This window comes from Pelodiscus sinensis, chromosome 2, assembly GCF_049634645.1.
Source record: "Pelodiscus sinensis isolate JC-2024 chromosome 2, ASM4963464v1, whole genome shotgun sequence".
In the NCBI taxonomy this organism is placed as follows: Eukaryota; Metazoa; Chordata; order Testudines; family Trionychidae; genus Pelodiscus; species Pelodiscus sinensis.
Genome location: NC_134712.1, coordinates 187,079,571 through 187,094,263, shown reverse-complemented (window position 1 = coordinate 187,094,263; position 14,693 = coordinate 187,079,571). Strand labels below are relative to the sequence as shown.

Here is a 14,693-nt window from a genome sequence, read left to right as displayed (position 1 = left end):
CCCAACAAATTATGTTCTTCTATGTGCCTGACAATTTTATTCTTTACTATTGTTTTCAACTAATTTGTGCAGTACGGACGTTCGACTTACCGGTCTGTAATTGCCACTAAGAGTAATTGCCAGTAATTGCCCTTTTTAAATATTGGCGTTACATTAGCTATCTTCCAGTCATTGGGTAAAGAAGTGGATTTAAAGGATAGCTTACAAACCATAGTTAATAGTTCTGCAATTTCACATTTGAGTTCTTTCAGAACTCTTGGGTGAATGCCATCTGGTCCCGGTGACTTGTTATTTTTCAGTTTATCAATTAATTCCAAAACCTCCTCTAATAACACTTCAATCTGTGACAAGCCCTCAGATTTGTCACCTAAAAAGGACGGGTCAGGTTTGGGAATCTCCCTAACATCCTCAGCCATGAAGAATGAAGCAAAGAATTCATTTAGGGTATATCTATACTTGCAGCCTAATTCGAAATAGGGTTGCAAATGTAGGCATTCGAAATTGCAAATCAAGCCTGGGATCTAAATATCCCGCGCTTGATTTGCATGTTCCCAGCCGGGCGCCATTTTTTAAATTGACGAGCCCGGAATAACTGCCCGCGTCTACACACGGCAGTGAAACACGCGTTCAAAATAAAGCCCTATTTCGAAATACCTGTTATTCCTTCTGCAATATATTTTGTCCTTCCGATATATTTTATACCCCGGAATGATTGTGTCCCATTGATTGTCCTCAATCCGCCAGGTTTCTGTGATGCCTATTATATCAGTATCCTCCTTTAACATGAGGCACTCTAGTTCACCCATCTTATTTTTTAGACTTCTAGCATTTGTGTACAAGCACTTTAAAAACTTGTCACTGTTTATTTGTCTGTCCTTTTCTGACGTGTCAGATTCTTTTTTATGTGAATGTTTTCGTCTGATTTGGCCCATACTTTATCCTCTTCCACCCTCTCTTCCTGACTAAAACCTAGAGAATCTCTATCAATAGACTCTCCTCTAAGAGATGTCTCTATCCGATCCACGTGCTCCTCTGCACCAATCGGCTTTCCCCCATCTCGTTTAAAAACTGCTCTACGACCTTTTAATGTTAAGTGCCCGCAGTCTGGATCCACTTTGGTTTTAGGTGGAGTCCATCCTTCCTGTATTGGCTCCCACTATCCCAAAAGTTTCCCCAGTTCCTTATAAAGCTAAACCCCTCCTCCCTACACCATCGTCTCATTCACACAAAACTAATGTCACCTTAGTTTTCCCCATATCTTTGTTACATGGCCTGCATTTGGCCTGTTAGTAAATGCTTTTCTACTTAGAAGAGATCTACTTTTAAAACTAAAAAGCTGTAATGTGACATATGTTAAAGCTGAAATGTATTTTATTAGAAGAAAGAATGTTGCTATTTAATTCAATAAATTAAATCCATCATCAACTAGCCTAATTGTTGTGAAAATGTGTTTGGTTCTTAAGAGGAGGTTATTTCCTCAGCTAAGTTGTGTAAAGGAAAAAATAAATCTGCAAGCAAAACAGAAACCAGCTGTACAGAACAGACACATAATATCAGTTAAAATTTAAAGTTGATTTTTTTTTTACAATCCACTAAGGATATTGCAGTAGTGTGTCCTGTAGCCTGGGTCAAGGAACAGAGTTCTATTGTACTAAGTACTGTACAAAAATACCTAACAAAATGAGTGCAGTAGCTGCTCCACAGAGCTTAGAATTTAAGTAACAGAAAAGAAATCAAATGGATACTGACAAGAAGAACACAAGGGAGAAATAACACAATGTCACAGTTGACAGAAATATGTCCATAATGTAAGACTTTTAATAGGATTTATCAAACCATTCAAATAATAAATAATGAACTAATTTAAATTGTGTAACTTAAAACTGGCAAAGTGTCAAACTTTGTGACTTCTCTGTGGATCTGGGAAGATTACCAGTATCTGGGAAAGAGAAATGTGCCATCTGGCTAGGAAGTTTAAGTCTGGAAGAGTGTGCTCCTGAAAAGGTTCATCACAGATTTGTAAAGATAAGGCAAGCATAATAGCACACAAGAAAACTATCAGGAAGGGAAGGGTTCAGGGAGCATTAGGTTTATGCAGTGCAAGATACACCCAACCTTCATCCCCAATGCAAGCCTTTGTCCACCAGTGCCACAATTGCTCAGACTTTAAAACAGGGGTAGGTGCTCCAACCTCTCCACCGTTCCTCCCCCTCCCCCTTGCCATGGGACTGGAACACACAAAATCTACTAGCTGAGCTCCCCTACACTCTGGTGTGCAAGGAGAATGTGTGTGTGGGGAGTGTCTTTCTCCTCAGTCGCTCCACACCAGTAAGGTTGGGAGGGTTTTTGGTTGGTTGGGGTTTCTTTGCTTCTCACTTGTGTGCAGCTCCTGAATGATTTTTCTCTGAGTCAGCGGCTCCGACCTCAAAAAAGATTCACCACCCCTGTTTTAGAGAAATTAGCACAGTTGACAACAATTTTTCTTCTTAAATAGCTTGCATCTAACCTCTGTGAGGTTAGTCTCATTTTGAAATATTAGTGTAGCACTATGGTATCTTTCTACTCAGCCACAGAAATACTGAAAACTACCCAGACATTTTCAGTACTGAAATTAAATCATTTCGCATCTTCCTTCCAACTCCAATTCTTTTTCCCTTTCTAATCTTCCTTTCTCCAACGCTCAGGTTAATGCAGCTACTTCATGTTTCCTTTCCCCTTTGTAGCAGGTTTCCCCAAGTTCCATACTGTAATTAGCAATTTAAAATACATATTTGTATTATCCCAGTCTAGCATTAAAAGTATCTTAATTTTCTTATCCCTTCTGCTGAATTTAAGCTCACATTTCTTTCTTTACTCAGGTCATGCTTAGATACTGTAACTTTTCATTTTACTGCTCTTCCTTCAATATATGCATTGTCCAAAAAAATCCTACAAATGTAATGAATTCAAGGGTTTTTTTAAGTGCAAAGTCTATACTGAAGTTTTCTACATAGACTAATGATCCCAACATTTGAGGGAGGTAGAGACCACACACCAAATGCACTCAACATATGTTCCTAAAGTTGGAGAAGTTGGGAAGCAAATCTTGAATTGTTAATTTTGTTTCTAACCTAGACTAAAGGTGTCTGGGGAGGATCAGAGAGAAATGTCAGAGTTATTATTTAGCAACCAAGACAAACTTTCTAATACTACACCTTTTAAACAGGTATTTAGTTTTGGTCCTAGTACAGAGTATTGCAAATTGACGACTTAGTTTTAGATCTTCCTCACTTCCAAACCAAAAGATACTCAAATATACTGTATACAATTTTCAGGCCCTAATTTAGCAAAGCACTTAAATACCTGCTTAACTTTACATATGTATTTAAGTGCAGCTAAGTCTATAAGTCTTAAACACACACACACACACACACAAATCTTTTGCTGAATTGAGGCCTCTTATCTTCCTAAAAATGAATGTTTCTCTAATAGAATAGTAACACAGAAAAAAAAAAACCCTACCAATTAATACCAAAACAATTACCAAGCCTCTGAAAGAATTTGGCCCTGCCGGCCAAATACAGAGATATAAAAGGATAAATATTTAAGATTTGGATCAAGCCCTTATTGTGAAATTATGAATTATTGGCATGGAACAGAACACTAAAAAAGGCATTCACCAATTCAACAGAGAGAAAGTTTTCTTTCATTTTTTTCAATAGTCCGATAGTGTTCTAAAAGTGCTTTGTAAATACCGAATTCTAAAGAAGCTTGATAGAGGTTCAACTGAGGATGAAACATATGAAAAATAAGTGACAGTGTTTTAATCTTTTGAGTTACTCACAGAAACTGTGAGGTTAGACCATGTTATAGTATCCACTGATGTATTGGTCTTCCGCCACATCTGTAAAGTTTCATTGCTAGGGTTCTGAGGTTCAGAACACACACATCTGAAAAGTAAAATTAAGTATCAGTAAAGAGCGTTTCTTTCTTGTTTCAGTTTGCTTTTGAATTTTTAAACTCATAACACAGTATTGCAATTCCAAGAAATTCAAATGGGTATAACAATTTTATCCCAAACTAATACATAAAGATGACAGAATATGAGGCTCCTCTTACATGCAGTACAATATGTGATATAATAGAGTGGCTTTATTAAAAAGAACTATTAGAAATATTTTCTGAGGAGTTCCAGGAAAAATTCTTCTATTTATTTTCCCCTCAGATTCCAACACATTTAATACCTTCAAAACTGCATGCAGCAGAGGTCTCTCTCCATAAACACAGAGCCAGTACCTATCAAAAAATTCCTTATAAAAGGAATACCATGAACGTGAGGGGAAGAAATTACATTTATTTCTATAACGTGGTGCCTATTGCAATGAATATGAATATAACTGAATCTTTGACAAAAAAAATTCTCTCCCATCTGGTTTATACTATACATTTGACAGGCTTTGAGTAGAGACAGATTCACTTTTTAACCTGTTCAATCATTAAGTTTGACCCTAGTTATACAAATTAGGACATCAGAGCACTCAAAGAAAATGATAGTTGAAATATTCAGGTTGACACTGTCTCTTTAACATAATTAAACTATGATGCCATTAACCTGAATTTTATGCTTAAATTGCACTTTACATTAGCAAATTTGTTTGCAAATGAAATGCATTTTGGGATACTGGCATTCCATAATTGAACCTACTCGTGTTGCTACTATGGGTTTTAATGGGGTGGGCAGGAAATAAAGACAAGCACGTTTTTTCAAATAACCAGAGAGAAGCAAAAAGAGTTGAACTATTTGATAGGCTTAGAGGAATAGTGTTCTAATGAACCTGAGCCTGAAAAATCAAACATAACAAGTAAAAATACATCTTGTGATTGCCTCTGAAGATAGACAGTTAAAAAAGTATGCAAAAGTAAAAAAAATAAATCATCCTTTAGTCTGTATAATTATTTGCATTTTTGAAAACTTAACAGTACAAAACATTTCAGTTGTCAAAAACACTCTCATTAATATGCATATTTTATTTTAAGGTTTTAAGATTTACTACAACAAAACAATTGATTTTTACATAGCAAAACAAATTGCTCTTCAGTTAGTGGAGATGTACATCAATTTAACTATTGTGACTGACGTAATAGAGCAGGACTTGGCCTACCATGTTTAAACACATAGGCTACGTCTACATTGGCCCCTTTTCCGGAAGGGGCATGGTAATTTTTGAAATCGCAATAGGGAAATGCGCGGGGGATTTAAATATCCCCCGCGGCATTTAAATAAAAATGTCCGCCGCTTTTTTCCGGCTTTTAGAAAAGCCGGAAAAGAGCGTCTACACTGGCCCCGATCCTCCGGAAAAAGCGCCCTTTTCCGGTGGATCTTATTCCTACTTCAAAGTAGGAATAAGATCCTCCGGAAAAGGGCTTTTTTTCCGGAGGATCGGGGCCAGTGTAGACGCTCTTTTCCGGCTTTTCTAAAAGCCGGAAAAAAGCGGTGGACATTTTTATTTAAATGCCGCGGGGGATATTTAAATCCCCCGCGCATTTCCCTATTGCGATTTCAAAAATTACCATGCCCCTTCCGGAAAAGGGGCCAATGTAGACGAGCCCTTAGGCTGTGTCTACACTGGGCCACTTATTCCAGAAAATCAGCCGCTTTTCTGGAATAAACTGCGAGCTGTCTACACTGGCCCTTGAATTTCCGGAAAAGCAACGATACTCTACTGTACAAAATCAGCCGCTATTCCGGAAAAACTATTCTGCTCCCGCTGGGGCATAAGTCCTTATTCCGGAACACTGTTCCGGAAAAGGGTCAGTGTAGACAGCCCAGTAGTCTTTTCCGGAAAAAAGCCCCGATCGCGAAAATGGCGATCGGGGCTCTTTTCCGGAAAAGCACGTCTACATTGGCCACAGACGCTTTTCCAGAAAAAGGGCTTTTCCGGAAAAGCAGCCTGCCAATGTAGACGGTCCTTTTCCAGAAAAACTGAAAACAGAATAGTATTCCGTTTTAAGCATTTCCAGAAATTCATGCCAGTGTAGACACAGCCTACGGTAGAGATTATGTGTTATTTATACCATGCCTACCATGTCTTCCCAAAGCTGCAATTTCATGTCTATGTTCAAGACACAAAAATTTGTACACATTAATTTACACTTGCATTTATATATTCATTAATTTTGCTAACAGTCTGTGAGGCAGGGGTCAGCAATGTATGGCTCAGTAGGGAGCCAGTTATGGCTTTTTTGGAGCTCCAGCTCAGTCCTCTCATCTCCCCCCACAGCAGGGAGCCAATGCTGGTGCTACAGCCTTACGGCCCCCCACAAGATTGGAACGCCAGCACCGGCTTTCTGTGGCGGGTCCAGAGGGAGAAAGCCTCAACCCTCACTGCCGGATCCGACATATGAGGAACAAGTGGAACCAAAAATAACTCCATGCGCTGCCATTTTTATTACCCTGGCTGGGGAATCAGCCTCGAAGGGATGCACTTCCTGGAGGCTTCCCCTTTGCCCCTATCGGCCAGAATCTGGCAAATAGGAGCAATGGGAGGCTGTTACACAGTGCCAGTGACGCAATGCGAAAGCAAGTGCCCCCCCATCCACTCGTGCCCAGATACCGCATCCCCCCTGCCCTCACTCATCCCCCCAGCGAGACACCATACTTCCAGCCCACTTCTGCCCTCTCCAGCCAGACACTGCTCCCAGCCTGTTCCTGTACCCTGTCTTCCACCCAGACCTCTGCACCCCTCCTCCTGCCCAGATCTTGCACCCCCATCCCTATCACAGTCACCTGCAGCCCTGTCCCACACACCTAACCCCTCATTTTTGGCCTCATCCCAGAGCCTAGAGGGGTCAAAAAAATCCACTAAGCTTGGAACCCCAGAAGAGTAAATCTGTCCTGAGACCTTGAACCTTAGTTCTTTCTGCCCCTGCCCCAACCAAGTGCTTCTCACTTGTGTAATCTCTGACTGGTTTCTGTGGGTAGGTGGCCCCCAACCCAAAAGAGGTTCCCCACTCCTGCCATAAACAAAGACAACGTGGAAACCTTTTGTGCTGGACATAAAATGTTACTTTATTTAAAAATGAAGCCTGACCAACCAGCCCCCATCTGGCCGCAGCATCATGACACTTCTGCCCCCCTCTCCACACCAATACTGACCCCATCATACATCTGAACCCCCTGCCCAGAGGCACTCAAATCTCCACAATCCCAAATTCCTGCACCCCCACATTCCCAGTCACTTGTCTTAGCACGCCAGCACCTCCCACACATCCCAACCTTTTTCCCTGAGTCCATCATACACCCACACCTCCTGCCATGGGCCCCTCATACATCCTGAGCTCCCCTACATCCCAAAACACCTGCCCTGAGCCGATCATACATGCCAACTCAAATTCCTGCACCCCTATATCCCCAACCTCCTGCCAAAAGATTGAAAGAAGAAAGCCTGAATGCATGCATGAAGCTGGATTTGACCAGATATGATGTAAACTTCAGAGAAATTGCAAAAAGATGCAGCAGCAGAAGTCTCATTAAATAAAGTCTGTGAGTACATTTCATTTATATTATTATTAATCATTATGTCAATTAATAATATTAAGTTGTATATTTTCAGTCATGCAAATGGGAATTCTTATACGTCTCTTTGTTGACCACTTATTTTAAATTTTGATGTAGTTTGGCTCTTTGGCTTGAAAAGGTTGCCGACCCCTGCTGTAAGGTGTTCCATTGGTAATAACCTGCTGTAAAAAACCTGACACTTACGAATATAAAGTCAATTTATCCAGGTCGCTATGCATATTGAAAGCATATACTTCTCCCAAATGAAAAAGCTTTTCCAATGCTTCATAGATAAATATGATGCAAATGAGTGCTGCAAAAGCCTCCTCAGTAAATCGAGTGATGTAACAAACAAGGCTGCTTGCATCAGTTGCTACTAATACTATGCATAAAAATGCAGTCCATAGACCAATGCTGGTTCGCAAGGAGAGATAGGAAAGCCCATAATCCCTGTTTGGGAAAAAAAGAAATAAAACTTTAAGGCTGCCTGAAACAGTAAACAATTACATCCTGAAAAAAAAGGGTAAGGCATAAATTTTGGTTCCTGCACTTTACACTCTTGCTGCTTCCTTTTCCTGACTTCAGGGCAGTCTATTTGATGAAGAAGCAGAAAAGAGACTGTCCCCTACTCTTTTCATCATCCTAGATATGGGAGCTGCTACTATGAAGAGGGGTTGCTGGGATCCAACGAGCAGCTATGCAAGTTGAGGACATATGAATGCCCTCTCTACCCTAAAGGGTGTGAGGTATATTTTAAGGCATTCTACCTTTTTATAGTTCCCTGCTAGGGCCAAAGTCACTACTGCAGTTCAGCAGAAAGGTCTAGTAATTCTCTATTGAACTAGGGTCGGACTCTTTCTGACACAGGACTGGAACTCTGGTTTCACTGCTAAAATGAACCAGTGCCCTACATCAGCAGTTCCAAATGGGGATGTAATAGTGTAGCTGATTAACCCTTAAGCAAAAGCTTACAGGTTAACGCTATAGACTATACGCATTCCCTTTTCCAGTAATTTTTTTTAGCAGGCTGGCCCAGCTCAGACCTGGTTTGTGCCAGGTCCAGGACCTATCCCCACTGCAGCCCTGCATTTAAAGTGTATTGGGGGCAGGCAGCCCAGCTCAGTTCCAGCTTGTACTGGGACCAGGAGCTTAGACAGACCCCCTTCCCCTCTCCGACAGGGGCTGCTGCCACCCCGCGCTGCTGCCTCTGATACAGAGACAGCAGTGTGGAGTGGCAGGGGGCTCCTCGGGCATGGGGCCAGATTACACTGGCTGCCGGCCCCACCTCTAGGGACTACAGAATAGTCGAATAACTGATAAGAATTCATGAGATTGACTATTCATTTAACTGATGTTTAACATCCCTAGTTCGCAACTGCCAGTCCGCAGCCCGCTGCCGGGCCACAAACGGCTGGTTGCTAGGTCGCGGTGGCTGTCGGAGCTCAAGCTGGCTATTCTTGACAGCTCACCTCTGGCAGCCATGGTGGTTCAGGCAGCGGCAGCAGGAGGCTCTTTCCTCTCCACTTGGGGAGAAAGAGGTTGCAAAGAAGGCAGGAGGTGCACGTGGCAGCTTTTGCCAGCAGAGGCAGGATGAGCCTCCCCAGGGCTCTGCTTTCTACCCCCTGCTCATGCAGCCACCTTTGTCAATGGCAGCACTGGGGCTGAGGTGGCGGCAGCAGAGCAGGAGGCGACTCTCCCTTCCTCCTCCTTCCCCCCATAACGGAATCCGGCCTGGGCTCTGCACTCTTCCCCTTCCTCCCACCCATGAGGGCGCAAGATATGCTTGGGGAAGGAGGAGGTCGCACAAAGGAGGAAGGCCGCTCTCCCTGCCCGTGTGCCAGTAACGGCCATAATCCTTAGAGGGGGCAGCCTCGCTCTGGTGAGTGAGGGGGTGGGGTAGGTGCAAAGGGGTGATGGGTGAGGATATGGTGGGGTCACGGGCAAGAGGGTGTCGGTATGGACTCCAGGGGTCAGAGATTAAAGGTCAAAGGGCATGGGGTGTAGGAGTGCAGGGCAAAGAGTATTAGGCACCGGGGGGGAGGAGGGGGCAAGGGGCTGGGTTGGGGCTAGGTGTAATGGTAACATTTTATTTGTGTATCTGCATGTTCATCTGCATAATGAATATGCAAAATATGCAAATAAAAAGTTACTAGGCCACCAAGTCTGTGAATGAGTTTGCCAGTCTGCGGCATAAAAAAGGTTGGAAACTACTGCCCTACATCACAGTGACACGGAGCTTCTTTAAATCCTCCAAGTCCTGTTTTTTTGCTGTAGCAGCAGAATACTAGGGCCTTTGGTCACTATATGGTGGAATCTAATAGCTAAAAGTCAAAACTAAGATCTAAAGTCTTATGTGTTCTTTCATAATTTGATGTTTGGGAGGAACTGTAATCTATGTATCCAAACTGTTCTAGAAGAGCCAAAAGAAAACTAATGCTTTCAAACACTATAGCTGAAAGTGAACAATAACTAATACTGATACAGATGCACCCTCAAGGAAATATAAAAACAATACAATATGAAACTTCCACAAGGAAGTAGGGATACTCCTTTTTTCTTTCAGCTAGACATGATCATAATTTTTAAACATACAAGTAGTTTTAAAAAAATTGTATTTTCTAATCTGATATAGACTACATATCAAATTATTTATAATTCCAAAAGTAAGATTCAATCTATTTAAATTTGTAGCCTGAGAGACAGGATAGAAACAGTATCTGGAGCTAGATAACACTGAAGGCAAGAATTCAAGGTTTAGATTTGTGGTCAATTCAGGACTATGGTTCAAGCTGACATTTGACACTGACAAAGTCTTGTGGACTATTCTTGCAAAGCGATGGTCACATCTAAACCAGAGCTAAAAGGCAGATATCCTTTGACTTTCAATCCAATCCAAAGCAAAGTCACACCTGAGAATTAAAATGCAGCCTACCTAAAATGTACAAGTGGTCTGGTTTCAGGTTTCCACTTTCACCTACTACAAATCTACCAGAACACTGAGTTATCCTTAAGTTCAGAAAATGTATCCAGTCAATGTAAATATTACTTACTTGCAGAATTTAAATAATATTTTTTCAAATACTAGAACTGGTCCGGTGCTTCCCAGTATTGTAAGAGGTTGCCCAGCAAACAGGGAATAGGCAATCCCAGTTAATGAGGCTCCAAAGAGAGACTCTATTGCACTCTGTTTGGAGGGGAAAAAATGATGTAACACGTTGCATTTATGGTTATCATTTATCATCATGTTTGCATACATATGATTTTAATAATACATCACCAACTTTGAAATAAAATTAGGAATGGAAACAGTAAAACCAATATTGATATTGATCCTTTATACGTATAAGAGTAACTTTTAACACGACACTGAAATAACAGTATCACGGTCAAAAGATCTGAACAAAGTAAAACTATCCAAACTCATATGAATAGGTTAATCATTCTGAAGGATAAGGAGGAAAGAATACACCAACAATTTAACAAACACAAGTGTCTATCAAAATGTGGTTAACAGAAAAAAAAAACCCTATCTTTTTCTCTGTAAGAAAGGAGATATTGCAGCATACCTGTACCAAAACTTGATACAGTGTGCTATATCAAACCTGCACCAGTCAAACCAAGCATTACAAATGAAAAAAAAAACCCATGACTGGGTATTACTGAACAGTAATGGTTTACGTATACATGACAATAAAAAGATGGAATAGTAAGCCAACATCCCAGCTGGTAATGCATTTCTCTTTATTAGAAGAAAATGTGGTTTTGCCTTTGAATAATATGCTTTACTAAAACACTTTTCACTTAAAAATAAAAAGGTATAAACCACTATAAAAGACAGGGGAAAGCAGAGCTTTGGATCTAAAACACTGTTGAAGTTTTTAAAAATTACCTATGCCAGTAAAAAAAACAAAACAAAACAAAACCCATAAAAAGACATGAGTTTGACAACAGTGTTGTTGAATTGCGGTTTTTAAAAAATTGCTCTTCTGTAATTATTAATGCCAGAGAAAGCTAGAACTAACCAAACACAACCCTGGGCTGTGATTTGCTGAATTTGAGCAATAAATTTCATATGCTACACATAAAAACTATTGTTCAAGTGTTACCTCAAACTAGTATTTTAATTCAGTCAATGCATTAACTTTCGGCTCTGAATCAGGATGGTGGCAGGGACAGGGAGTACTGTGAAAGTGACGTTCTCTGGGAACGTGAGGGAGAGGTTTCAACACAAACTTTGTACCTTACAAAGTCAGCTACTGTGCTTCAACATATGAATACAGTAACTAATTTATTATATTCATTGATGCACACCAAAGTATCTGAAGGCAGGAACAAGCCCACAAATAATCCCAGACAGCTAAAAAAAAGAAGGTATTTTAAATCAATCTTAAAAAGGAGAACATTTTCAAAAAATTATGCATATGAAGTACATGTACAACCCATGTTAAATGTTATGCCAACTGCCTGAAAACATACTTTCTAAATGTGGAGAATAAAAATATGGCACAGTACAATAATGTACTTTATTTCTGAAACAGTTTTTGTACCAGCCAACAGCTTGTTAAAATTCTCATGTTAATAAGCAAGTATTCATGCTACAGGCCTTTTTTACAAAAAATAAAGTCCAGTTAAACATGTTCTAGTGTAAAAAAATTACTACAATTGAAGTCTGAATGTCTGCTCTGAAAAGGAGGAGGATTTTTGGAAATTTCAATACAAGTATAAATCAAAATCCTGATATTTTAAAGGAGACATTTCAATACATCCATATATTTTCCCTAAAATAAAAAAAGTCATTTTCACAACAAATTTAAAAATAGAAAATACACTTCATACATTATTTTAATTAACAGTTATTAGCTAACTGCCACTGAAACACTGACATTATACAATAGTGGATGTGACTATTTCTGCCATTTCTGAAAACTGAAAAACCCCAGTAAGTAATTTAGTTAGAACAGCTGTAGTTTGCATACGATCCAGTGTGGCATTACCAAAATTAAAAAGATATTTCTCTATAGCTAAATGTATTAAGGTTTACAATGAAGAGTATTTTCTGTTTATAAATCTTGGTCATCTCCTCTTATTAAGATTATAAAGTAGTACATAATTAGTGAAGAGACATTTATATTTCGTCCATTGTTTAAAAACACAATTCTGCTTCCTCTGCAATGCATCATAAGCATTATCATCCACTCAGGCCTACTACTCAAGGCCATTAATCTTTGTTAGCTATCCACCTTGAGCCTCTGATTTATCCTAAGTAGGTGTACTGGGATGGTGCAGCTTTAGCACTTACGTTTGAGCCAATTCTATTGGCCCTTTCCAAGAAGGCAATACAATTTCTCTCTCAATTCATGAAGCCATTCACCCAGTAAGGCAGGATAAACATTTTTACCTCAACTGTGCATCTTCTCCTGTTCACATTTTCCACAGCAATTACCTTTTGGGGAATGTCTGCTTTGGGCTAATCAAGTGCCATGGATAAACTCTTCAAATAAAAGTATGAATATATGAGACAAATGCACACAGTCACTTGCCTCTGAAGATCTAAAAGCCTGGCCACTACCATTCTTTGTACTCACTATTCTGCCTTGTGTAGCTTCTCCCAGGAGCCCTCCAAAAGTGATTACAGGAGACATACAGGCACAGTATAGGAAAAGAATCGAGGCCAGGCACTGCAGGCTTAATGCATCCTTGAAGTCACTCAAGAAAAAAGGTGCTTTCCTTTTGATGTCAAGTATCAAACCACCAAAAAGCCTAAATAGGTGAGATGAAACTCGTCAAACTGTACACTAAAGGATTCTAGCTAGTTTTAAACCATGGGCTACACAAGACTGCTAGCGCCGATTGCCAGCATAATGTTAACAATTTCACAATCCAATTTAAAATGCAACACAGATGAAACGTAAACTAATTTAGTCAATTTCAATTCAGTAACTTTAGAAAAATTATGCGGCTTATACTTAACCATATATTTTAAAATTCTGGCTAGCTATTTTGCATATAGTGGGCTAGACACTGAAAAGATCCTAGCAAATCATTCTGTCCCAATGCTTTAAGACGCCCACATCTGAACGCAGTGGTTATCAAAACATTTAAGCACAAAAAGAACATTTACAATCCATCTTCTAGGAACACTGCATTTCTACATTCCAATGTCTTAATGAAAATTCTCAGGGTTCTTGTAAGTAGTTTTAGTTTCTCTTTTTCTTAGCCAAATTCTCTCTCTATAGAAATTATTTATGAAGTTAAGAAACCCATCTATTGTCTTTGATAAAGAGGGGCTGTGTTTATTGAGGTGCTTTGTAAAGGAAGTAACAGAAAAAAAATCAATGCAGGTAGTACAATCAATTCATATGAACAAAATACAAGTAGAAACTGCAAATATTTGTGAAGGTGCCTAGAAAGTCACAAGTTTCTTATACAAAATACTATTCAGGATCAAATATCCACAAATGATGCAGTTTGCTGTAAACAATAAAGGGGCTATTACCAACACAACAAAAAATAAAATTATTTTTTCAGAAAAGAATATTGTCATATGCAGATTAGTTCAGTTTTGCTCCCAGTATTGACAGCGTCATTTAGCTCCCAGTATTGACAGCGTCATTTCACTTTCCAAGAAATGAGTATAAGACATGATACTGCAGCTAAATAAAACAAAGCCAGTTCATATGGTGACAGATTTGCTTTGGAAAATTATCACTACATTCATGATGTTAAAAATGTATTTGCCTGTGGGGTATTAACTCTTGAACCTCTACAGTTCTTATTCAGCTGATCAAAACCTGCAATAAAATTTTAGTGAAGAATTAAGATTGGTTAAGCTTTGTCAGCTGTTTTCCTAATTTGCAGGCAATCCAAAGTTTTAGGATATGAGTTTACTAAAATTATCAAACAAGCAATGCAACTCATCTACAAGAATGTTCTTTGATTTTTTTTGCATGTCTAAAATTCACTACATTGCCCATATTACATCGCTCTTTAGAAGTTGTAAATCTTGTTATATGACATTGCATCTAAAGCCTGACATCTTAAAATTTCTTCTGTGGGCTCTACAAAAGATATTAGACATTGATTTGTACCTATGCAATATTTTGAATATCTAGCCCAATATAAACAATTTCCAAATTGCTTTACACTCATGATAAAT

At 39.5% G+C, this 14,693-nt stretch overlaps 1 protein-coding gene across 11 annotated transcripts in view; it reads right to left on the bottom strand.

The window, feature by feature from the left end:
- The window catches only part of SLC4A7 (solute carrier family 4 member 7), a 194,608-nt gene that overhangs the window by 20,572 nt on the left and 159,343 nt on the right, over window positions 1–14,693 (bottom strand). For all 11 annotated transcript variants that reach the window (XM_075921993.1, XM_075921992.1, XM_075921994.1 and 8 more), the window contains 4 exons: window positions 13,123–13,297; window positions 10,588–10,721; window positions 7,742–7,987; window positions 3,824–3,929 (listed from right to left, as the gene is read on the bottom strand). In XM_075921993.1, coding sequence (XP_075778108.1) covers window positions 3,824–3,929; window positions 7,742–7,987; window positions 10,588–10,721; window positions 13,123–13,297 — 661 coding nt within the window. The remainder of the gene's footprint in view (window positions 1–3,823; window positions 3,930–7,741; window positions 7,988–10,587; window positions 10,722–13,122; window positions 13,298–14,693) is intronic.